We start from the raw sequence: 26,904 nt of genomic DNA, 5'->3' as shown, positions 1-26,904 counted from the left end.
CTTACTACTTTTAACTTCATTTTCTTAGGAATGAAGTTGGGTATCTTTTCAGGTAAGAGGATTAAAAAACCATTTGTACTTCTTTTTCTGTGAAGTGTCCATTCACAAGGCTTTCTACTGGGTTGTTTGTTATTTCTTATGTACTTCTAGAGCCCTATAGTTTAGGAAGGTTTAAACCTCTGTCGGATATGACTTGTAAGTAATTTTTCATAATTTGTCTTTTGACTTTGTTCCCAGAGATTTTTATCTTGCTTTGTTTTGGTTCTAATTTGAAAAGATCTTTCCCACTGCAAAGTTATGAGAATTCTTCCATTTTTCTTCTATTAAATTTATGTCTCTATTTTCTACATTTAAATATTTGACCCCAGTTGATATCACTGGATACGAAGATATACTCTACACAGGTACCCTGATGTCCCAACGTTATCTTCTCTCTTCCACCAATGATTTGAGATGCTATCATTTTTATATATCAAATGCCTATATTTATTTGACTCTATCTCTGGACTTCTCTGCTTGACTAAATGGCATGCATAAACTAGTATACATTTACTTAAAAATTCCATCTTTAGAATGTACTGGTATGTGATAGGGCACCTCTGTGTGACTGCTTTTCTTTTTCAAAGCTTCCTTGACTGTTCTTGCCTGCTTATTTTTGCATATAAACTCCAAAGTCAGCTTGGTTGTCCCAGGGAAAAAAAAACAAAACAATCATTGCTATTTTTATTGGGGTTGTGTTCCATTTATAATTTAGGGAAAATCATCATTTTGATGTTGATTCCTCTTAATCCAAGAACCAAGTATATCTTTCCATTTAAGTCCTCTTTTGTGTTTTAATGCTATTAGGAAGAATTTGGTAAAGGCGAAGAGGACTGGTAGTTAAATGGCAGAATGAACCATGACTTATTTTTATTCCTTATCAAAACCCCACTCAAGTGAGAGTAAACAGAAAGGCTATATAAATCCCAGAAGTTCAAAGAGAACTGATGTAAAAATGACAGATAAAAACTGTCAAAACATTTTTAGAAGGTAAAAAGCATATGGGGAGGGGCATTAGCAGACTGAAACCTGTGAATACTGAGTTCCTGTATGGAAGATCCCAAAAAGCCAGTTTGTGCTGTGGAACTTCATTAAGGCTAAGTATCACATAGCCCACGTAGGGAACAAAGCACATAACAAAAAACAAGGGAGATGAGTTTAAAATCTGCACAAAGGTCAGATAAAACCCTCCACTTACCTTCCACCTCTCCCCATCCCTACATATTTTGTGGGGAAAGTGAACCAAAGAGACTATAGAAACAAAGATAGATAAGAGGCACAAGTAGGGCAGACAGCCACTATTCTGAAATCAGGAAATTAAGTAAAATTTTATTTATTTAACAATGAAATCACCTACCTACTTCCATAGGTAAGCTCCAAAAATTCTAACAAACAGGGGTATAAGCTACCCTATTTCCCTTGAAAAAATGTGGGAGATTCTTAAGTGTGGAAATTAAAAGCCCCAGGAAAAAGATCTCTAAACGCTGGTATTTGGCGCTCTCCTCACAGTGACATATGCAGTCAGACTGTCCCTAACCAGGCAGTCAACAGTAAGTCCCACCTACATAGTCAGAGTTTCTCATCAGTTTTATACTGACTCATGTTTAAATATAAACAGATCACCAGACATTTGAATAAAATATCTAACACAAACAGAAAATTAAAACAAAAAGGAACTTGATGAAACAGACACAACTTAGGGAATAAGAGAAAATTTCAAAATAAGAACAATTAATAGTAAAGATATAAAGACACTGCATCCATGAAACAATAACAAGAAGTTACTTTTAAATTAACACAAAGAAAAAGGTCTTAAATTTAAAACACTACAGATGAAGTAAATCAACAAGGGGGAAAAGAAGATAGTTAAATCTCCCCAGAAAGTAGATCAAAAAGACAGAAAAATAAAGGAAAAATTCAATCACAAGGCCTAATATCCAACTAATAAAAGTTTCAGAAAAAAAGAACAGTGAAAAGTGAGGTAAGAAATTAACAAAGAAAAAAAGTAACAAAGAAATAATACAAGAAAATGTACCCCAGTGGAAGGATATACATTTCCATATTTAAAAGGCCTAAATGCTCATCATAATGAATACAAAAAGGCTCATACCAATGAGATTTAAGAAAATCATGGGAATTCGGGTGGCCTTCAACTACACTGATGTTTTATTTCTTGGACAATGTAGTAAGAACACAGGTAGGTGTTTGTTAGTATTCTTTATTCCACTTTGTATGAAATTTTATAATAAATTTAAAAACAACAACAAAAGACACATCTTAAGGCATATTAACCTTGGTTTTCTGAAATGCTGCAGTACAGAGAGTTTGTAAGCTTCCAGAGAGGAAAAAAACAAAGCACCTAAAAAAGCATCAGGAATCATGACAACATTGGATTTCTCCACAGCAACAACAGAAGCTAAAATAAAGACACTTGAGTAACGCCTTTTATAAATCTGAAGAAAAATGACCCCCAACCTAGAATTCCACATCTATCTAAAGTGCCAATCAAATATAATAACAGAAGAAAGACTTTTAGACAAATGAGGTCTCATTCCAGCCATTGAATATGGGCAACAAAACAGTCATGGAATCCTAGAACAGGAGAAAATGCAAACAGAAATCCCAGGACATATACGTTCAGGATATAAGGGATATATACAGGACACATAATCCAGGATAGACCTCCACATACATTCTCACTGCGACATGTTACAAAATAGTAAACAACCTAAATGTCTAATAGGAGAATAAATAAATTGTGACATAGTCACACAACAAAATACCAAATACAGTGGTTAAAATGAACCAACTAGACTTACATGTATCAACAATATTCTCAAAAGCAATGTTGAACCAAAGCAATCTACAGATTGATACAGGCAACTTATTACTCATTAAACTGCTGAATCACACAAAATGTGTGTGTATATATCTTATTTCTGTTCATATATGCATAGCAAAATATCAGAATATACACTGAAATGATAAACCACATTCAGAATAAGAATTTACTTCTGGGGAGAAAGAAAAAGCTTATTCTTTTATTTAAAATAAGGAAAAACAGCCCTGACAGGTATGGCTCAGTCGTTTGAGAACTGGCCTGTGAACCAAAAAGTCACCAGTTTGATTCCCTGTCAGGGCACATGCCTGGGTTGCAGGCCAGGTCCCCAGTTGGGGGCAAGCAAGAGGCAACCAATCAATGTCTCTCTCACACATCGGTGTTTCTCTCTCTCTCTTTCTCCCTCCGTTCTCCTCTCTCTAAAAATAAATAATATCTTTTTTAAAAATAAAATAAGGGAAAAAATAAAACAGGAGTTCACCTAATACAATTTGCAGTTTACATGTAAAGGAGGGAGATTGAAGGGGTAGGGAGAGAGTAAAGCTCTTAAGCGAATGGGTACGGTTTCTGTTTGGGATAATGACAATGTTCTAGAAATGGACAGTGGTGATGGCTGCACCGCACCGTGAAAGCACTGAATGGCAGCGAGTTATATACTTCAAATAGTTCAATAGTAAGTGTTGTTATATATATTTTGTAACAATTTTTAAAAACCCTAAATAAGGCAAGGGATGAAATCCAGAACACAGGATTAGCTTTTCAGGAGGAGGTGGAATATCTTCTTTATTGTAACAGGAAGAAATGCAGAAAAGAAGTCTACAAAGTTTGAATAGTCATCATGAAGAACAGGAAAGCAAGCTGACCAAAGAAAAGAATTAAACTTCCTAGACAAGGCTGAGGGCCCACTGGAAGCCTTATGAAACCTTCAAGAGAAACAAGCTCCTGAAAAATAATCCAAAAATGATGATTAAAAACATTTGCACTATGTAGAGCTTAGACAAGATTACCTCCAAGGGCCCTTGATGTATGATTCTATGACATTCTAAGGCAATGGTATCTCAGGTGAAATAAAGGAATCAGACTAATAATAGATGGTATAAAGTGTTAAATGGTGTTTCTTAAACCTGCCTGGTCACAGGAATTGAATTACTTGCGGTATTTATCTCAGGCCTCACTCCAGATCTCATGAATCAGAATTTCCATGAGAGGAACCTAAGATTCTGCTATGTATTTGAAACTAACAACCCTAGATTATTCTTAGGATCTGGCAGGTTTGAGAAGCTCTGGCCTGGAAAGAGCACTCAAAAGCAAAGAACAAGTTGCGTTCCACTACCTCCCAAAGAGTACCTACTGGGGACACAGTGAAGGAAGAAACAGTTCTTAGGAGAACTGGAGGGAGGCAAGGAGAGACCGAAGGACAGAAAAACTAGCACTGCCACGGAAACAGCAGACATAATGCCCACCAGGGAAAGTTTAGCCTTCAGTAAAATCCGAAGGCAAAGTGGGGAGAGGAGGGCTGTGATATCAAGGGGGAAAATACCCCTAAGAAAATACTGCCTAGCTTTGCATGCATTCAAAAAATTTAATATATCTATAATATTTATAGTTTAAACAACTATATGAGTACTATATATGTTGCTATCTGTCATATGTATACAGTCTTTAAGACTAGTAACTCAACTTTAAAGTTACCGTGTATCAATTACTGAGAGTTAAATAAGGTCAACTGTGTTCCCAATACATACAACTTTTAATAAGTCAGTTTAAAAGTTAAAAGATAGCAGCTTTATTCATAATTGCCAAAACGTGGAAGCAACTAAAGATATCCTTCAGTAAGTAAATGGATCAACTGTGATACATCCATACGCTGGAATATTATTCAGTGCTAAAAAGAAATGAGCTATCAAGACATGAAAAGATATGGAGGAAGCTTGAAATGTATTATTAAGTGAAAGAAGCCAATCTGAAAAGGCTACATACTACAGGATGGGGCAAAAGCAAAAGCATGTTTACAGTTGTTCATATGGAAAATGATACAATAATTAATAATACAAGAATAAACTGTGTTTTGCATACTCACAACTGTAAACCTACTTTTGCCCCACCCTGTATATGATCCCAACTTTATGACATTCTGGAAAAGGTAAACTATGGATGCAATAAAAAGAGCAGTGGTTGGCAGGGGTTGGGGGAAGGAGAAAAGGGATGAACAGGCAGAACACAGGACTTCTAGGACAGTGAAAATACTTTGTATGCTACCATGATGGATACATGTAAGTCAAAACCCACAGAATGTACACCACCAAGAGTGAATTCTAAAGTAAATCATGGACTTTGCGTGATTATGATGTGTCAATACAGGTTCATCAACTGCAATAAATGTACCACTCTGGTGGAGGATGTGGATAATGGGGAAGGCTATGCATAGGCAGGGGCAGGCAGTATGTGAGAAAGCTCTACACCTTCTGCTCAATTTTGCTGTAAACCTAAAATGCCCCCCCCCCGGAAAAACAAAAAAGAATTACCAGCCTGGCCAGGTGGCTCAGTTGGTTGGAGCACTGTCCTGTACACCAAAAGGTTGCGGGTTCGATTTCCTGTCAGGGCACATATCCTTAGGTAATGATTTTTTAAAAATTATTAAAAACAAAACTTAACACTATGCTAGAGATACACTATATGGAAAACCCTGTGTGTAGGGGGGGAATAATTATTTCACAGAACTCATGTTTCAAGGAGAAACCTATTTAAGCTGATTGTTTAAAAACCAGAAAGGAAAAAGCTAGCCAGCAGTCTTCTTAACCTTGTGACCTATGAATAGAAAGGCATTTGTGGTTCAAGATGTATAGTGGAAAAGCAGTTTGAGTCAAAAGGGAGATTATAAACTGTACTTAGAATGACAGAAAAAAAGAACCAAACCTACCATTTTATGCTGCTTTATTTAAAAAAAAAAAAAGGCATCTTAAAATATTTTTCCTTTTACATAACAACACACTCATGTATAGTTCCTTAGGAAATTCTTAGCTACTACCAAACCACAAAGCACCCTATCAGTTCTACTAGTACTACCAATTCACTGTAAAATGTTAACTATATTAATCAAACATAGTAAATGCCAATAAGCCCATGTTAGGCCTAGCCACAATACACAATAAATGAAGAAATAACATTTGTTGATTTTCTCTGGAGCACGAGGCTTTTCCATGTTACAGTAATAAAAGTGACATTTATACAAACTTCTAAATAAAGTCAAAGAGCTATGATCCTCAATAAAAGACTTCAATTTTATATATATACAGAAACTTTAAAAAACATAGAACGTAAAATATACCCATTTGCCAGGTAAAGAGAAAAAACCCTACTGCAGCAGGTACACCTTTTACACTGACCTTCTCTCCCCAGCACAGTGTCTGCGTTTCCCCACCTGCACCCTTCCACTGCTTAGCTGCTCTAAGGCGAAAACAGCCGCAGCTGGTGATGTTTAAAACAACTCCCCATTTAACGTCACTGTATTTCTACTGTTTTTTGTTGCTTGTTTGCAGTTCACGTACAGAATTTAAGACCTTTAGTCTTGCTGGTTTGTGGACCAGCAACATCAGCTTCATCTGGGAGCTTGTTAGAAACACAGACTATAAAGTTCCAACCAAGACTTACAAAGTCAAAACCTGCACTTTATATGCACATTAAAATTTGCTAAACACTCACCTCTAGGATTTAATACCATTCAAAGACAGGAAAAAACAATTCCTCTTTGAAGAACTGCCACTCTTTAACCTTGGAGAAGGTTACAACCAAAAAAACATAGGCTAGGAAATGGTCCCCACCTACTCTAAAATCCTGTTAGGCCGTAAGATGACTAGAAGAGTGTTTGAATTTTTAATCAGTTTATCAGCTGCCATACTATTTGTATAAGGAGGGCAATCCAATATTGCATATTTATTGTAAAACACTTCAAAATTTAAAGCCATTAAAAAAGTTTTTGCCCTGGCCAATGTGGCTCAGTTGGTTGTAGCGTCTCCCTGTAAACTGAAAGGTCATAGGTTCAATTCCCCATCAGGACCATACCTAGGTGGGGTTTGGTCCCCACCTGGGACATGTACAAAAGGCAACTGATGGGTGTTTCTCTCCCTCTCTCTCTCCCAGTTCCTTCCCCTCTCTAAAATCAATTAGCATGTCCTCAGGTGAGGATTTGGCACGGGGGGGGGGGGGGGGGGGTCTATCACCAAAAATTGCACAATATAACACCTATGCATACACACACACACACAAATCAAATGACATGTATTCCTAAAACTATATATATATTTATATATTTTAGGGAAAAATACATTTCCAAGTGAACATTAATTTTTCTCTATTAAATGACCAAAAGATTCCACAAACACTTAAATGGTTTGGTCAAAATTGTTATTTAGCCAATGATTATTTAAAACTAATTGGACCTGAATAATCCTACAGAATTATAAAAATAACATACTGTAGTCCTTCAGAGTAGGAACTCAAACTTTACAAACAAAGTTATCCTTGCATCAACTGCTGAGAGTTAAGTTATCAAATCTGAGGATCAGCCTGGGGCTTCAATTACTATTTATCATAACTTACCTCCTTTGGTGTTAGAATATTTAAGTTTTATAGAATATTCAATGAAAAAAAAAATCTGTATGTGCATCCTAGCTTTGTGACTACAATAGTTTAAAAATAGAAAAATAACAGAAGATTGAGCTTTTCCTGCACAAATTACTTTTTACTTCCTCCAGCTAGTGGGGATGAGTGCTAATGTAGAGTTTCTCTTACTCTAATGTGCACATGGATTACCTGGGGACCTTGTTAAAATGCAGATTATGACTGAGAAGATCTCACTAGGGGTCCGAGAGTATGCATTTCTAGCAAGCTCCCTGTTGATGTCAAATTCCTACATAGAGCACTCTTTAAGTATAGCAAGCTTCTAAAAAAAAATAAAATAAAATGAAAATAAAAAGGCATACTTTACAATGCTTAGATGGCCACAGTTTGCAAAGCACTGCTTTTGATAATGTTTCCAATTCAATTCCCAATTGAGCAACCTAGTATTTTCCCATCCTTATCTTACTTGGTCCCTCATATGGATATGATACTTAATCACGCCATCATTCATAAAAGTTAGAAACTTGCATCCTAACTTCGTTCTACCTCTCTTTGTTTTTGATCTCTTCCCATGCTCCTCATACTTACATGTTGGTGCATCGCAGGATTAGATCCTCTGCTTTCTCTCTTGTCCATTCTAATGCTGTTCCAGGATCACCTATATGCTAATAGATTCAACTTCTGCATCTCCACCCTAGCCACGTCTCCCCATCTTCGAGCCATAAATTTAACTACCTAATAGACATGTCTAACCAGTCTTCACGGGTACCGCCAACACAAAATATCTCAAACAGAACTCATCAACACTTTCCATCCCAAAACCAGCTTCTGCAACCCTGTATTGACTTTGTTACAAGCACCACTATCAGCCCATTGTCAAAATCACATCTTAAGACTCTACCCTTCTCCCTTACCAAGTGCAAATAATCCATCTTCTAATTATTTCTCAAATTTCATTCCGTCCTCTCTAGCATCAATATCAGTTTGGGCATAAATCATTTCTGTCTGGTTACCATAGTAACCTAACCAGTCTTCTTGCTTCAAATCTCATTTTGCTCCTCAGGCCCATCCTCCACTGTGTAACCTTTGCAAACATAACTTGATAACATGCCCCTATTAAAATTCACCAATGATTCCTCATTACCTTTAACAAAAAGTACGATTTTTTTTTTTTTTAGCACAGCATATAAAGCTCTTCACAGTCTGGATTTTGTCTATTTCTCTGGTCTCAACTCTCACTACTGCCCCTTAAGTCAGCATGTATCCTTGCCGTATCAGGCTCTTTGCAGCTTCCCAAAAATGCCACATTCTCTAATGTCTGTGTGTCTGCATAGGCTATTATTCTTTTAATGCCCTTACTAAGCTAAGTACTAATCTTTCAAGACTCTACTCAAGCATTACATGCTTTAAAATGCCTTTTCTAACCACCTCGGGTCTGAGCAAGGTAACACCACAGACCGCGCGCCCTCCCTCACAGCTGCTTTCCCTATGCATACTCTAAGCTATTACTTGTCAAATGTATTATAATCGCTGGTTTATTCATCTCCACGAGACTCGGCTCATCAATTAGTCCTTTTAAGAACATACGTGGTACATATAATATGCAGTACATGGTGGGTTCTCAATAAATGTTTGCTGAACAATACTGAAATACATTCATGAATAATTATGGCTACATATTTAAATTATAACTTCCAATAATTGTGTCTCTCAGGTAATAAAAAGTTTACTTCACTTTATTTTTGACCTAACAGAACTTCCTAAGACTTCACAAAACACAGAAGTCCAAAATACCTAAGGTATTCACTTAATTATCAACAATCTAAAGATATTTGTTAAAAATATTAGTACTGCCTTCTGAATATTGGGTTAAACTGAGATATTTTAATTTCACTGACTATAGTGTTAGACAAATAAGAGCACTAGTGTCTTCTCTCATGGCTGAAGTAAGGAAAGAGTATGGTTAAATGATGCACACACTATTCAAGTGGCTTAGGTTTGCACCCTGACTTTACTTACTAATTATAGACCTTGGATAACAATGAACACCTCCAAGCCTCAGTTTCTTTGATGGAAAACCGAGATAAAATTGTTTACCTACCATATGCATTGTGTTTAAAATATTTAGATATGAATGCGAAAGCATTTCTACAAACCACAAAGTGCTACATAAATGCGAACTACTGCCATCCCAACATCTGCCAATGATTCCACAGGTGCAAATTTAAAGTTTCATGGGCTACACCAACCTCCTCTCCCATACCCATCTCATACTTCTCTCCAATGACAAAATTCATAAAGAAAATTAAGTGCCAAGATAACTAGAGCACAAGACTTATATTCAATTGTCTTCAATACTCTCATGTGGTTGAAGTGTTTCATGATATCTAATTTAAAAATAATCTGACATGATGTTAAAAAGAGGTTATTTTTATAAATATCAAAGTAAATCTCAAGGTAAGTTGTTGGTACAGTCATTGAAATTTCAGCTCCATTTAAAAAAATTAACTGGAGGACAAAAATCAGCAGGGAATATTTAGAGATATTGGCGCTAAACATCTTCACTTGACCTTGGCTGAAAGGCCAGGAAGAGATACCTAAATATCTTGATTCATATATAGCCTAATATTAAAGTTGAAAAGTCACCATCGCAAAACCAAGACTTTTCCCCCAAGTTTCTGGCTTGTTTCTCAGATATGCCTCCTAGTCTAATGATCAGAAGAGAAAATTTGCTGCATCTTTCTAAACTAAAAAAGTGACAGAGCATATTAACTCTGCTCTCAGCAGTATTTTTCTTTGTTAAAGAGGGACTTATGGGGACTAGGGACTACATTAGAACTATTTTCAGTTCATTCTGCAATATTGATAAAAATAGGATTCCTTCACCTTCAAGGGGCAAAACTCTTTTAAAAAAAAAAGGAAAAAGAAAAAACAAAATCTACTACAAAAGTCAGCACTTCGGTACCTGATTGTGGTAACAAGGCCAAAATCCAAGACGAAGCCCTTTATTGCACATCGTGTTCCAACGTCTTGGGCAGCCCCGTCTTGCGACCTCTCCAGATTGGCTGCTCCTGCTCTCTCTACTGCAGAGAGAACTTCAATTAGAGAAATTCTGAAGCTCATGAATCTAAACTGGACACTCCCCTCACTGGAGGCAAGAATGGTAAGAATTACTAAAAAGATTTAAGTTAGAGGAGGTTTCAAATCAAAGTGGCTGGAAACCACCATAAGGCAGACAGCTGAGTGTCTTATGAAACAACAGTCTATTGACCTAAAAAAAGTCTTAAGGAAAAGAATGGCAGCAAATTATTACATAACCTGAAAAAACAGGTTATGTAATCCTAAATCTCTAAAGAGTGCAACATTCTCCACTAAACTTGTGTAGAATTTGTATTTATAACACAAATTTAGAGCTAACCATTCATGTTCATAATCCTTATGACAAAAGCAAGCAAGAAAAAAAAAACCTAGGACATATTATCAACTTCATTTTATGCCCTAAAATAACTTCACTGAAAAAAAAAAAAAAGTTTGGTTAAAAACCACCACTTAGGAAGGAGAGGTTTCCCTGCTGACTTAAGCCTAGCTGCCCAAGCAAGGCTTCGGAAATATCTTCGCCTATAGTAGTGCGTAGGCAAAGGAGCAGCGGCTATGGCGGTCTTCCTAGTGATACTTCCAAGTCACATAAAGAAGGTATGTTTCTGGGATAGACTGCCAACAAGTTACTGGGAAAAAAAAACAGAAACAGCAAAAACCTGGCAAATAAATAGCCCGATGCCCTCATGTGCTTCATTAGGACACAAAAGGTTAAGTTTCCTAAGTTACCTTGAGGCTACCAAATCCAAATCACACCTTCCACGCTAACGTAACCAGACCCGTGAAAGAACGGATTAGTTTTCAAGCTGGTTTTCCATAAAGATTTGTAATCATGTATAACATGTATAGAGCATTTCTTAGACCAAGCAAGTAAAAAGTGACAACCCAATTCAGCAATCAAGGTTTTTCAATTAAAAGAATAAACAAACAACTTGAACCACATTTACCAGAATGAACACGCTGGTATGTCCTATGCAGCAGAATGAGGTTAGTACTGTTGAGATACTGTAACTGTACTTACTAAGTAATTTAACAAGGATTTCACCTTACCTGAGTATGAAAATTTGAAATGGTGGTTGTTTCGATATCTTTCTTGCCCAGAATTTCCATTTTCACTGGAGTGTTGGGGAAATTAAAAGCAAAATAGTCCAAGAAGTCCGGGAGATAGGCAGCCGCTCCATGCACTATTGCTAAAGCATAGTAAGCAGCATTTTTCTCATTTTCACTGAATGTCAAAGCAAGAAACTCCTCAGAAAATCTCTCCATCTCCATTGGAGACAAAAATGAGAGTTCATCCATGTAAGCATGAAGGACAAGAGCACCACCATTCGACTGGTGTTCCTCATGAATAAAGTTGCTAAATTTAGTACCTGTTTTTAAGAAATTTCTACGAATAGAATGCTCCTGGTGAGTCATAAAAGGCGTCTGCACCCCCTGGGGTACCCGGTACTCTTGCATGCCCAGATTTAAGCGGCACAGCTGTTCATCCTTCAGGTACCTGAAGGACTCCTTGTTAACTCCCGAAGTGCTATTTACTTGCCCTTGGGTGAGGATTTCCTTACTGATGCGCGTCAGGCCAGCACAGACAGTTTGTACTTCCTTATTGTACATTTTAAGGCGTCTTCCTCGCATATCTTCTCGGTGTTTCTTTTTCTTTTTCTTCTTTATTTTCTTCAAGACAAAATCATCGGCTCTCTGGGTTTTACCATTTTCATCTGGTGTTTCTGGCCACAATAATTAAAAACAAGTTAGTTGCTAGGTCTAGTGTCAACATACAAGCTTCTTAAGGTACCTGACCTCAAATTAAACAGCCTATTCTGTTTCTATGAATTTCCCATTACATGTTTATAAAATGAATGAGGCAAAAATCTTAAAGTACAATAACATTCCGGCTTGAAGAGTATGCTAAAGAGCAGATAATGCAAAGGTCAGATAAAACTTAATTATGACCTGTAATCAAAAAACTAAAGGAGACAGAGAAGTAACTGATTTCATATATGCCATACAGAATGGTTTATCTGTTCAGTAACTGCTGTAAAATCTACATTGAAGCTCATTATATTTTGCTGTCAGTCTACACATTATTATGATACATATAGGTGAATCAGACAAAGGGAAATTAGGCTGTAAGACATCATTCTGCCTATCAAATTGGCAAAAAGAAAAAGCGGCATTCTCACGTACTGTTGCTGGCAGTAGAAACTGGCACAACTGTCATGAAGGGCGATTTGGTACCCTCTAAAATGAGTGTGTACCAAAAGACAAAACTATTTATAATTCTCAGATCCAAAAATTCCACTCCCAAGTAAAAATTACCTAAGGAAATATCTGAAGATACATAAAAACATTCATGACACAGTTCTTTAGGGAATCTCCTGTCTAATAATAGGATATTGATTAAACTCTGGTACTTATATATGATAAAATACTACCCAACCGTTAACAAAGTATATTATAGAAGGTAAGAACTGACAAATTGCATGCTTACAAAATGCTTTATATTGTCCTCGTGCAGAAAGCCTTCTCTTAGTAACTCTTGTCCACCCAATTTGGATAGCAACTCCTCCCATGTGCTTCCTTATTACTGTTACTTCCCATCACAGCACGGGACCACATTCAGTGGTATTATTTATTTAGTTTTCCACCCTTCCTCTAGACTGTAAGCAATCTAAAGTCAGGTATACATATGTATAGAAAGATATATAGATAAAGATATCTTACCTTTCCTTCCAGAGCATCTACCACACGCATAATCTTATCCTATTTTTATAATATTAAACATGCATTCACTCAAACTTTTATTTAGTACCTACTATGTACCAAGGACACTTTTGGGCACTAAGAATATGGTATTAACTAAGACAGACATGATCTCTACTCTCTTGGACCTTACAATCTAGCTGGACAAGAAAGAGAAAGTTATCAGTAGGTTACTAGATGCTGGGGAGCTCTCTTTGGGAGGTGACATTTACATTGAGTTCTAGATAATAAGACAAGCACCTTTTTGAGAGAAAATTATTCTAGGGGGAAGCAAAGTACCTAAAGAGAGGAAAAAGTCTGACTTACCTATATATGTTTTGTATATATACAACACAGAAAATTATCTGGAGAAATATGTATCAAAGTGTTAATGGTAGTCATCTAGGCTGGTAGGATTATAAATGTCTAGCTTTTTTTTTTTTTTTTTTTTTGCCTATCTGTATTTTCTAATTTTGTACAAAAACATGTATTACTTTTATAATTAAAATTTTTATTTTTAATTTTAAGGGTTTATCATGGATTGACAAACCCAAAATAGGATGCATCTTTTATTTACTAGTTGGAAATATACCTAGCAAGAATTCTTTAGGATTAAATATCAGATATAGTCCTGACCTACCTTCAAGCACCCAACAAGAATATTTATTGCATAGTAATATGCAGTGTTATGGAACTGCAAATAGTAATATGCAAACAGTATGGTATTTATTGTATAGAATTTATGCACCCAACAATACTGTTTCTGACATGATTCAACTAATTCAGGGTTAAGATAGGTACTTCAACTAATCCTACTACTATACCTGGGAAGAACAAGTTCAATAAATTTAACAATAAAAATTTTACTTGGTACATAATATGTAAATATATGATAGTTGCAGTGCTCTATACAAAATCATTCTAATCACCACATATTACAGGTTATAAAACCCTTCTAAAGAAAATATTTAAAAGTTTAAATCGAAGACTTTAAAATGTATAGATACCAAATGATTTTCATTCTGTTTAATGATTGCTTTGAAACAAAAAGAAAACCACGTGTGAACATCCCTTGTAATTAAACTGAGATCACTGACCAAATATACATGTCATCAGGTTATTTAAATTGGCAAGAGAAAAAGCAATCTTTTATTCTACATACAACTAAATCTTTGAGAATTCATTAAAACACTTAGTCACAATCAATTTATCACCAAATAAAATTAATCTAAGTACTTTTCCTATATGTCAAATCAATAATATAGGCAATTCTGCCAAGCAACTAAATGTTAATGTTGTTAAATATAAAGGTTAATCCAATTTTTTAGAAAAATCATCTAATTACCCTCTGCTAAATGTTTTAGCAATTTCACAGGAAAAAAAAAAATCTCTGAATAGATCCTCTTATTTTAAGCTTCACAGAAGGTATTTTGTATGCAGAAGATGAATTTACAGAAGATGAATTGTAACCTAGATCTGCCACTGAAATTAACACCAAGGAGCTGCCTTGATTGTAGTACATTTTCGTTATTGCTATCAGATTACCAACGATATTCCTAATATAACACAGCCAAGTCTCTGTGGGTTTTATTCCAAAACTCATAAGAACCATTTAATTAACCCAACATGGTCCATCTCAAAAAAAAAAAAACAAAAAAACCCCCCACTGTATAAGGAAATGAAAAAGGCCTTAAATTGATTGTAATCTCCTACTTCAACATGATAAAAGTTTAAAACATGAAATAAATTTCGATCTCTCTACTCACTAACCCTGTTCTTCAAATTTTGATTCTTATCTAAGGCTGAGATATAGAAAGCTCATTTTTGTTTATAGAGAAATCTGAAACAACTTATGTCACACTAGCTAATGAATTTCCATGAATAAATAATCATTGTTTTTGAATTATTATGGTGGTAACTAATTGAGAATGGCAAACATATACAAAGTTGTTAAAGGTTATTATATGAAGTTAGCCGTGACTGCTTAATGAGAATATTGAGGGTGCCTTGCCTTGAATTAAAATCCTTATTTAAAAGTCAATGTCTCTGCAATTTAAATTATTCAAACCAATATGTTGTACACCTTAAATTCACACAATGTTATTATATATCAATTATTATCTCAATGTTTTAAAAGTCACTGTCTAAAGAATTAACAATCCCCTTCTGGTAGAGTGTGTTAGCGTTCCAACATAGAATGTACTCACACCAACTACACTTAAATAAAAATTAAAAATTAAAATAAATTTAAAAATTAAAATGTCAATTTGGAAAGAAAAGAAAAACTGTGATGGAACTTTAAGAAAAATGTATCCAGGAAGTAACATTTGAGTATCTCCCTAGAGTACAAAAGCTAAAATTTATTGACAAGAGTTCATTTATAGAAAAAGAGCCAAGCTACATTGTATCTGTGATTAGGAAAGCTTTCACATATCAAACTGTGAGATTAATTATAAAGAGATGTAATTCTCCAGAGGAAAATACAAACATTCATCTAAGAGACAAATTGCTGGCTGCCCTTAAAAAAGTCACAACTAAAACTAGATTAACATATGACATTCAATAAAATCGTATGTTTTAATATCATTATTATCAACTATCAAATAGCATAATTTATTTAACGTCATTATTCAAATTTCCATGAATGCAAAAACAAATGAGCTTTCCATATTGTAAACCACAAATCATAACACTATTCTTAGGCTTGAATTATAGCTTAGAAGTGAAAAAAAAAAGTAATACCCTTATTCCTAAAAAATCATGAGGTACAACAAGCAAAAACAAAACAATTACTATTTTATTAATCATAATAAAGAAAAAAGACTAAAGTTTTCTAAAAACAAATTCTTTTTGGTTTTATTAAGCTCTTCCAGTTCCATATTTAAAACCTGACTAAAAAAGAAACACTAAAAACTATTCATGTTGAAGGTCATTATTCAGTAAATCAGTGCATGTCTGTGACACCGCCTCCCTTTACTGCCCCCTCCGCCCCACTGTATTCGTTCCAAGGGTGGCGGGCTGCGTCTGAATCCCCGTCCTAGCAGTATTACCTTTCTCAAGTTTATTTCTTTGTACCATGCTTCTCATTGGTAAATGGGGGGAAATAACAGTACTTCCTCATAAAATCAATGTGCAGAGTAAACAAAGCATATAAAGTACATATAGTCCTAGAACATAACAAATATTCACTACATGTTAACTAATGTTATTACTCCAAAACATCTGAATTATAGAGATAGTAGAGTGTGCTCTTTAAGAGCAGGTGCTTTACAGTTAGAAAGACCTAGGCTAATGTCCCAGCTCCACTGCTGACCGGTCTCGAGGCAAGGTCATAAATCTCTTTAAACTTCAATTTTCTCATCTTAAAACATATTAATACTAATATCTATCTCAGACTTATTGTAAGCACTGCGACAACATGAGGCCTCATCACAGTATCTGACCACAAGTCCACACCATCCTTATTATCATTTTCATAATATTTGATAATATTCCTTGAGATAATTGGCAGTAACTCTGAGATATCAAAACTAGAGCTAGAAATTACCAGTCTAGAGTACAATGTATTGTACCACAAAGAAACATATAAAAGGGAAAATAAATCTCTGAAAGGAAGAAAACTATTATTCACCACATGTCTGCTAGTAATCATGTATTATCTCACTTTAACCCTCAAACCTGTAAAATAGATACATAAATCCTTTTTACAGAGAAGATAACAGCTTGAAACACTGCCTGTTATTTACATTAGGTCACAAGGCCCGGTAGGTGACAACCAAGATCCAAATATCTCACTGGTCTGACTCCAAAACTCAAACTCTTCACACACACTCCTCTCCATTCTTTCTGCCTTTTCTACAGGCTCCTCTCCGCAGCATTCCCGTTGGATGATCAACTAAAATGATCTAATTACAATTAATGGGCTTGAGGCAGCTTGGAAGAACCTCTAATAAAGGAAGCATTACTTCATCCAGCAAGTATTTTACTGAGTGTCCACTACATGATAATCCTGCAAGACCACAAAGATGGCATTATGTTATGCAAAAGTTTTCATGGTCTTAAGGGCTTTTTTGCCTCTCCCTGGGAAAGGAAAAATATCAGTCCCTGAAGTTGGTGCTCTGATAAATAAGATTATCTGTTTATTTCAGTTCTCTGTATAATCCCAAAGTAATCCCCCACTTCTATCACCAAAACAAGTATTTCTGGATTTAAAATTCCTGCCAACTGCTTTTTGACATCAGAGGAAATTTCGATCCGCAGTCTGACTTACAGGCGTTCTCTAAGATAGCAGCTGGGCATTTGGTCAAGGATGAAAAAATGTGAGAAAGAAAGGCTGACTCACAGGGGACACACAAGAGCAATCCTGTCATTTAACAACAGTGGAGAAGACAGCTACGGGCATCGACTCACCCTTTTCCTTTTTTAAAAAACATTACTAAAATCACAAATTTAACCAAGAATAATTAAACAGAAGCATTACTCCCTTTGATGGGTTTTGTGGAGGAAGTTTGTTTTATGCTTTTAATGAGCAGTAAGGAGGAGAGGAAAAAAATTAAGATTTCAAAAGACACAGGTGACCGTCCGTTTAAGACTCTAGCCTGCTGCTTAGAAGGAATTTTTTTAAAAAAGATTAAGTCTCTCAATATTTATTATCTCCCAGATTCAGTTCTATCCCTTTTTAACTAGAAAAGTTTAGCATGTTACTTTACCTCTTCACAAATCCCTTTATGTTCCATTTTACAGATAAATCAAGTCTACCTTAGCATTTACAGACTAAACTTTTGCTTCAACTATTTATGAGCAGCTCCCAACGTCTGGCATCCTAAGTGCGTGCTTAAGCCGGGCAGGAGTTTGGACTGAGCACTGCTGGCCTGGTGTGCCGGAGCGCGGCCAGGCCGAGCGCGTGGCCGCAGGGGGTCAGCAAACTCCGCCGCAGAGCCAGGAGCACGCCCGGCAGGCCGAGCGCTCGCTCTCCGCGACGGCTCCGCGGCTGCTGTACAGGCGCTGCCGTGGGCGACACCTCTGAAAGAGCGGAGTGGTGTTCCGTTCAAACTGTATTCCTGGCACTGACTCTGAATTTGAAGTGATGTTCACATGCCGTGGGGTTTTTTCTTTCAGCCATTTAAAATATAAAAAACATTCTTAGCTCACAGGTCATACCAAAGTAGGCAATGGAGCTGATTTTTGACAAAGGTACAAAAGAAATTCAATGGAATAATAGTCTTTTCAAACAAAAGGTACTGGAGCAATTGCCTATCCATAGGCCAAAGAAAGGAACTCCAACCTAAATCTCACACCTTATACAAAACTAACTCCAATAGATCACAGATTCAAACGTGAAAGTTAAACTTATAAAACTTTTGGGGGCGGGGGAAACAGGAGCAAATCTTTGGGACCTAGATCTTGAGACCCTAGACATGACACCAAAAGCATGACTCATGAAAGAAAAAAAAAATCAATAAATTGAACTTCGACAAAATCCAAAACTTGCTCTGTGAAAGAACCTGTTAAGAAGACCGAAAGACAAACAACAGAGTGGAAGAAAATATCTGCGAACCACAAATCTGACAAGGGACTCTTATCTATAATATATAAAGAATTCTCGAACTTTCACTAAGTAAAAAAAAACAAACAATTCAATTAGAAAATGGACAAAAAAGCCAGAGGGGAGGGGAGAAGAGGGGAGGAGGAGGAGGAGGTACAGGCGGGATAAATGGCGATGGGAAGAGACTTGAGTTGGGGTGCTGAGCACGCAGTACAGGGCACAGATGATGTGTTGTGAGCTGAGCACCTGGAGCCTGTATAATTTTGTTCACCAGTGTCACCCCAATAAATTCAATGAAAAAGGGAAAAAAAAAGAGAACAGGCAAAAAACAGACATTTTAATGATAAGGATATACAAACAGCAAATGATGACATGAAAAGATGTTAAATATCACTAACCATTGGGAAAATGCAACTTAAATCCATGATGAGATATCACTACACATCTATCAAAACAGATAAAATAAAAACAGTAACAATACCAAATACTGGCAAAGATGTGGAAGAAGTATATCTCCTATACATTGCTGATGGGACTGTAAAATGGTACGGGGTTGTCCAGAAAACAGTTTGGCAATGTATTTAAAAAAAACCAAAAACCCAAAAACCTAAACATGCACTTACCATATGATCTAGCAATTGCCTTCCCCCAAAAATGAAAATTACACCCACACAAAGACCTGAACATGAATGTTCATAAAGCTTTAGTCATAAAAGCTAAACTAGAAAGCAAAAAGTCTTTTAGTAAGTACATGGTTAAACTGTGGTATAGCCATACCATAGAATGTTATTTAGTAATGAAAAGGAGTGAGCTACTGATGCATACAGTAGCTTGAATGGATCTCAAGAACATCATACTTAGTGAAAAAAAAAAAACCCTCAGAAAAATGACATACTTTATTATTCCATTTATATAACATTCTCAAAATCATGAACCTATAGAGTTAAATTAGTGGTTGCTGGAGAAGAGATTAGTGGCCACAAGGAGTTAGGGAAGGTGGGGAGACATAGTGAGTTCCAAAAACTATACATGGGTAGCATTAGGGGGATCTTCATAGTGTTGCAATAGTTGTGAATCTTGATTGCAGCGGTGGTTAAATTAATCTACAGGTGATGAAATGGCACAGAAGCACACATACACACACCAATGTCAATTTTCTGGTGTTGATATTATACAATAGTTATATAAGATGTAACCTTTAGGGGAAAGAACCCCTGCCTATGCTATTTTTGCAATTTCCTGTGAATATTTTATTACCTCAAAATAAGAAGTTAAAGTAGTTTGTAAAAATCTGAAGGGAAGGGAAAACATAGGTCCATAAATAACAAGGATCTAGCCACTCTCCTTATTAATCTCAGAGCTATTTCAAGGATGAAGCATGATAAAAGAACAGTTCTGACAGTGCCTAATAGCAGCCAGACACTGTTTTAAGTGCTTCCCACGTTTTGCCTCATTTAAACTGCATAACAACCTTATAAAAGAAATACCACAACCCTCCTCTACAAACAGGAAAAGTGAAGCCGAGGAGGGTTAAAGTAACTTGCCCGCGGTCGGACAGTAAGCGGTTAAACGGAGATTTAAACTCAGGTTGACTCCAGCGGCCCGCCCCCTGCACACCACAGTAATAAGTATAAAGATGCACAGCGGAAAAAATAAAAGGTATCCAAAGTGCGTGCAAAGGCCAGGATTAAACAAGGTTAAATCAGGTTCTTTTCTGTAGGGTTCTCAGAACTTTTAAAATGCCAGTGTGTGTCATGTATCCAGGAGGCCATGGTGTTTGGTTTTCCTCCCAGACTCGTAATCCAACAGTTTTCCATTCAAAGGTTAAAATGTTTAAACTAGGCTTATTGTGATCATTTTGCAATATATACAAATACTGAATCATTATGTCATATACCTGAAACTAATGTTATGTGTCAATTATGACTCAATTTTTTAAGAAAGCTGAATAGACCCAATCCCAACTCACTTGTCTTCTTCACATATGGGCAAACTACAGATGCTCTGAGCTATGCTGTCCAGTGTGGTAGCCACTAGCCAAAAGGAATTACTTAATGATAAATTAATTTAATTAAATTAAATTAAATAAAAAATTCAGTTCCTCAGTCATACCAGCCGCATTTCAAGTCTTCGAGACTTGTTTCAAGGGCCACATGTGACTAATGGCTACCATACCGGTCAGCACAGGTATGGAACATTTCTACCACTGAAGAAAGTGCTGTCGGACGGCACTGGGTTAAGGGTTTGTTTTTGTTTGTTTAAAAAAATAAAATGAGGTCTGTGCAATCTCCAGAAGCACATTGTGAATTATTATACATGTAATTGCCACTGTCCCCCAAAACTGCACCATTTAGAATGGTTAGGTCAGAAATTCTTGATGGGACTGGCTACTGCCACCCTGATACCAAAGTAAAGGGTAAGCAAAGAAGTGGAAAAAACGAATGGCAGAAAGAGAAAGCAACATCATGCAGCTGAGGGATGAAACTGGAACTGGGATTCAGGAGGTCTGGGTTCTACTCCCTATCAGGCCAATGATTCATTTAACATTTTTTGAAATATTTGTACTTGTTCTACATTGGGCCATAGTTTCCTTTTACTACACAGATTTAAATTGGATGATCTCTAAAATTACCTCTAGCTCTGTATAGTTAAAACATAAACACACACACGAAATGAAGCGATGAGAAATAAAGGTGGAAATAAAAGCGAGCAAGATCAGTCCATATTGATGGTGGAAACGGGCACTCTGGCCAGCCTGGCACAAGCACTATTACTGAGGCTAAGATATGGATACCATCAAAGGAAGAAAGACTTAACCAAATTCAATAAATACTATTGGACAATTATTTGCGGCACCATTTGGAAGTAGCACCGCCCCCCACCCCCCAAAATTAATTAGCCTCAGTCTTAGTCTAAGACCAAACATAAGAAAGAACCCAAGACTCAGAATACTTTGGATTGGAAGACTGGCTTATTAACATGTCTGGCCCGGTAGTAAGAAACAAAGTAGTATCTTAAAATCTTCTTGAGGAGATACAACTAACAAATCACATAAAATCATATACAAAATACAAACGAACGGCATCATGAAAATTCATACAGCTTCTCCCCCTCTTCTTCTACAGAGACTATAAACAAATGCTACAGGTACTTGGAAACAGAAAGACACCAATTGTGGCCACCCTAATTTCCCTAGAACCCACACTTAATTAGGTAGTCCTACGCTTTCTCTGAGTTAAACAGTCTTGACTTTAGCCGAGATTATTGGAATTAAATAAATTCTCAATTTGCTGTGTCGACAAAATAAAATGCAACTGGAATTCTAGCCTCTGGTTCTACTACTGCACACTTTCCACTTTTTAGGGGCCCGATTGGTCCTATTTCCTAGGATCAAAGGGAAGAGAAAACCTTCCCCATCGCTTTTCTGAGAATTAAGACCTAGTATGAAAGTTAAAAATGATTTTTACCTCCAGATAAAAAAGAACGAAGATAAACTGCGTTTGACGTTTCACCTTACAGACTAAAGGTAATCTGGGAGTCGAGAAACCTCTCAAAGAATTCAAACTCATTAGAGGCCCAAACCATACCCGGGAAGATTTTGCAACAGAGTAAATATTAAAGGCAACCATCAAGGAAAACAGAAAGAAAGGATTTTAGCTAAAAAGCCTCTACTTTAAAAAGGCAGTTTTTAATACGCCACCTACTAATCCCACGCCAAGAACCGCACCGCGCGAAAACCCTACGGAATTTAAAAACAAACGCTGGTAAAGGCTCTGGGAGCAGCCGGTGGGGGGCCTGGCAAGGGGGTTAGTAACTGACAGCTCGGCCTGGGAGCGAGAAGCCTCAAGTAGGTCAGACTGTGTCAGCGGTTTGAAATCCAGAGTCCACCCCAGCGGGCTTAGGGGAGTAGAGCAGCAGGAGCTAGGCAGGGGTTTGGCGTCTTGCAGTGCTAAAGGGGCGGGATATCTGTACTGAGAGAGACCCAGAGCCCAAGCTCGGGGCGGTTCGCCTGCTCTCACCTCTCTTGGGGGCCTTGATCAGGGGCACCCCTCCAGTCCTCTCGCCGTTTTCCTGCTTGTCCTTGTGCTTGAGATCGCCCGGAATGCAGGCGCCGGGGTCACCGTCGGAGCCGCGGTGGTGATGGTGTTTGTGCCGCTCCTTGTGGCCCTTATGCTTGGGCCCGGCCGCGCTCACCGTCAGGGGCGAGAAGGTGAAGAGGGCCGAGGTGCCTGGGGCTGGGAGCGGGGCAGCGACAGCGGGCCCGGCGGGGGCCAGCGAAGGTGGCGGCGGAGGCGGCAGGAGCAGAGGTTCAACCGGGCCTGGGATGGTTGGGGCTGCATTCGTTGGCGGCAGCGGCCCGGGATGTTGGCGGCTGCGACGTCGCCGGTGAGGGGGAGCGAGAGGGGGGTCCTGGCTCGGCCGCCCCCGCTTCTCCTGAGACCCCCCACTGCTCACTCGGCGCTGTCGCTTCACTCCCCGCGGCGAGACCCCAGCATGGGGCTTCTCCTTCCCTTCTTTGTCCGGCTCCTCCTGCGCCGCCACCGCCCGTACTACGCGCACCGCTCCGACCTGCGCAGCCATTTCACCCACAAACACACATTTAAATGGCCCGACCGCCCCCCCGTCCGCGTATCGCGCAAGCGCCTCCCGCGCACGGCCCGCTGGGCATTGAAGTCCCTCTGCCGCCCTCCACTTCTCGGCGGCTCTAGATCCTGAGCTGAACATGCCGGAAGCGGCCGTTCCCAGCGCTTCTCTGCCGGCCTCTCCACCCGAACTCTATAGTAAAACACTCTGGACCGCGCAGAGCCTCATGGGAGCGGTAGTTCCCCCAGCCCCCCGCCGCCTCCCTGGCTCCGGGGGCGGAGAGGCAGAAAGAGAGCGTGCGCCGAGTCACGCTTCGGGCTGCGACGCAACCGCCGCTGGGCGGAGAGTTGCCGCCAACCGCCTTAACGGCCCAAACAATGTTAATGGCTTTCAGACTGGCGGCGCGTTCCTATTATCATCTTGTGTTCCCCCGTCATTTTACGCGGAGTGGGTGGTCTCCATAGTTACTTTTAAATTTCGTGTTCCTCTTTTAACCTTTGTGAGGTAAAAGAATCTCGGGCATTTTATCCTTGAACAAGTGATAAGACGAAGAGGAAAAGGGGAACTTAGTAATATGTAAAATGAGGGAGATTTTGCGTTAACATCTAATGGGGCTGCAATTCAGAAACGTTTCGACCCTCCGCGCGAGCGTTGCCATGGTTACAGCTCCAGGGCGAGCAAGGCAGGTGTAAGAAGCTTCTGGGAGCCTGGTGAGCGCCGCCTCACTTCGCCATTCACCCGCTCCCCTCCAGTGAACACATTTGTACAGCTAGGGAAAAATTGTGGACGGGAAGACGTATTTTAAATTTTTGAAAGATCTGTCAAATCGTAAGTATAAGGTTGCATAAATTGGAGAAGTGTGCCTACCGGAGAACACGCCCGAAATCGTCACGGTTCACCGAGGCTCTCGTTCAGAAATTCATTGACAATTTCATCGTCACTTTAGGCTTTACCTAAGATTCTTTTCATATATATTGGTCCTTGATAAAGATATTTGGAGATGATTAATTACGATGAAGTACTCAGACAAAATTACTGTGGTTTGATACCACTAGTGCCTGGAGAAGTACTCAGCTAATTGAACCGTACAGTGACGTTAGTTTCTAAACAAGTTTCTTGCGCACCTGTTGTGTGCTGCAATAAACAGGTAGCAATATTTCACTCAATTTATGTCTTCATTTATTTGTCTTCCCAATGAAAAATACTGAAAAATAAGTGCCCTTTAAGTATTCGTTGCTATTTGACTTTTTGAAATTTAAAAAAAAAATATTTTGGAAAATTCTTTGTAATAATTACCCACTAATTTATTTGTTACATAAAATTAGATAAGAAAGATCAGCTATTCTTAAAATGTGAGATCCATATTTATTAGAAAAAACACTAAACTAACAGTCTCTCTGACTGGTTGGATATAAGTTGCACCTGTTTACCCAGAACCTTTGAAATGGAAAAAAAATGCTACCAAAAGATAGTTATTTCGTTGATTATTTGGTCATTGAATAACTTTGGTTAAAATGTATCAGGAATGTAATTGAACATCTTGTTAGTTTATATACACAGATAAAAATTATTACAGTCATTATTTACATTATTTTATTGTCTTAAATATAACTTCTTTTCTTTCTACTCCAGTTTCCCATAACATTCAGGAAGGTGTGCAAGGTATACTCCATTTAGGCAAAAGTAACTCCCAGGGAATAGTCACAAGCAGTCATTTTGTACTGCAACCACAAGATAAGATTTTTTCAAAACACTTTTCATAGTAAATTCTGGCAATGTAGACATTTAATTGAGATCCAATTCTTACAAATCTTTTAAAGTTTATATTTATGTAGAAAAGTAAAGTCGAATAAAAATAACTTCCCAAAATGAAAAGGCCATGCCCAAACTGTTTCTCCTACAGCATTCTCTACATAAGCTCAAGTGTCAAACTCTCTCCCTGCTGTTTCCAAAACAATATAAATGAGATTAAATGTAAAAGTTCTGCACTTATTTGTGTATTGCTTTTCTCTTAAGATCTGTTACCATGTTACCATATCTGCACTGTCAACATTATGAATACAGAGCATTTATTTTAGCTGGCCACATTCTGGTACTATTTCTTGGCAGGTGCACTTGCAGACTATAGTCCAAAGTGCTGTTAAATATTCCAACTTGGTGGTGGGCTCCTTGGTCCTTTGGGTTTTGAAAAACGATTTGCAAAACCTGGGAACAAAAATGAAACTGAAGGTGAAAAGGAGGAAAGGATTAAGATGTACAAATTGCCAGTAATAAAAAACAGTCGGGGACGTAGAGGACAGAATAGGGACTGTAGTCAGTAATATTATAATAACGATGTATGGTGTCGGGTGGACATCAGACTTATAAGGGGTGATCACTTTGCAAGTTATGTAAATGTCTAATCACTTTGTTGTGCACCTGAAACTAATATAATATTGTGTATCAACTGTTGAAAACATAAATTTTTAAAATAAAATTGAAAAAAAGATTTTTATATAGAAATGGATATGTGGATTTTAGAGTATATTATAATATGTACAAATACATGGATCTTTTTGAAAGGTTAGGCAGCATCTTTGATCAATTTAGTAATAGTCTTATAGTTTATGCTTAACTGATAACAATAGAATACTAATATTTTCAAGCTGTAGAACACTTACAAATTTAATAATGGCAATAATTAGATAAAAGATATTCTTTTGTTTCAGCTTTGTTGAGCTATCATTAATATATATCGTACAAGGTATGGCAAAAGTAGATTTACAGTTGTGAGTACATGAAAGAGTTTATTCTTGTATTATTATGTATTAATTATTGTATTATTTTCCATACAAACTGTAAACCTGCTTTTGCCCCACCCTGTATGTCAGTTTAAGGTGTACAATATGGTGATTTGATACACATATATATTGAGAAATGATTACCACATTAAGGTTACTTAACCCCTCCATCCCCTCACATAAATTTTTTGTGGTAATTATGTTTAAGGTTTACTCTCTTCACAACTTTTAAGTGTATATTCTAGCCCTGGCCAGTGTTGATTGGAGCATGGTCCTGTAACCGAAAGGCTGCTGGTTTGATTCCCAGTCAGGGCACATGACTAGGTTGTGGGTTCAATCCCTGATTGGGGCATGTAGGCGAGGCAACCAATCAATGTTTCTCTCTCACATCACTGTTTCTCTCCCTCTCTCTCCCTCATTTCCCCTCTCTAAGCCTGTCTTTGGGTGAATATTAAAAAAAAATATATAATACAGTACTGTTCATTATAGTTATTGCTGTACATTAGATCCCCAGAACTTACTTCATCTGATAGCTGGAAGTTTGCACCATTTGACCAACACTTCCCCGTTTTTCCCCGCCCCCACCCCAGGCAACCACCATTCTACTCTGCATTTCTATGAGTTCAGGTTTTTTAGGTTCCTCATATAAGTAAGGACATACA

General features: G+C 37.6%; 2 protein-coding genes across 4 annotated transcripts in view; both read right to left on the bottom strand.

The window, feature by feature from the left end:
• Nucleotides 1-23,603, bottom strand: part of RSBN1 (round spermatid basic protein 1) — a 36,396-nt gene extending 12,793 nt beyond the window's left edge. The window contains exons 1-2 of the mRNA XM_054564985.1: nucleotides 22,898-23,603; nucleotides 11,645-12,318 (exon numbers count right to left, since the gene is read on the bottom strand). Of these exons, the coding sequence (XP_054420960.1) occupies nucleotides 11,645-12,318; nucleotides 22,898-23,603 (1,380 nt within the window). The remainder of the gene's footprint in view (nucleotides 1-11,644; nucleotides 12,319-22,897) is intronic.
• Nucleotides 23,604-25,602: 1,999 nt separating this feature from the next.
• The window catches only part of PTPN22 (protein tyrosine phosphatase non-receptor type 22), a 47,836-nt gene continuing 46,534 nt past the window's right edge, over nucleotides 25,603-26,904 (bottom strand). For all 3 annotated transcript variants that reach the window (XM_054565069.1, XM_054565070.1, XM_054565068.1), the window contains one exon: nucleotides 25,603-25,667. In XM_054565069.1, coding sequence (XP_054421044.1) covers nucleotides 25,603-25,667 — 65 coding nt within the window. The remainder of the gene's footprint in view (nucleotides 25,668-26,904) is intronic.

Source organism: Pteronotus mesoamericanus, unplaced genomic scaffold (assembly GCF_021234165.1).
Source record: "Pteronotus mesoamericanus isolate MK-2021 breed Mesoamerican mustached bat unplaced genomic scaffold, CSHL_Meso_final scaffold_99, whole genome shotgun sequence".
In the NCBI taxonomy this organism is placed as follows: Eukaryota; Metazoa; Chordata; class Mammalia; order Chiroptera; family Mormoopidae; genus Pteronotus; species Pteronotus mesoamericanus.
The sequence above is the reverse complement of the archived record's forward strand: the minus strand, read 5'-3'. Positions and strand labels throughout refer to the sequence as shown.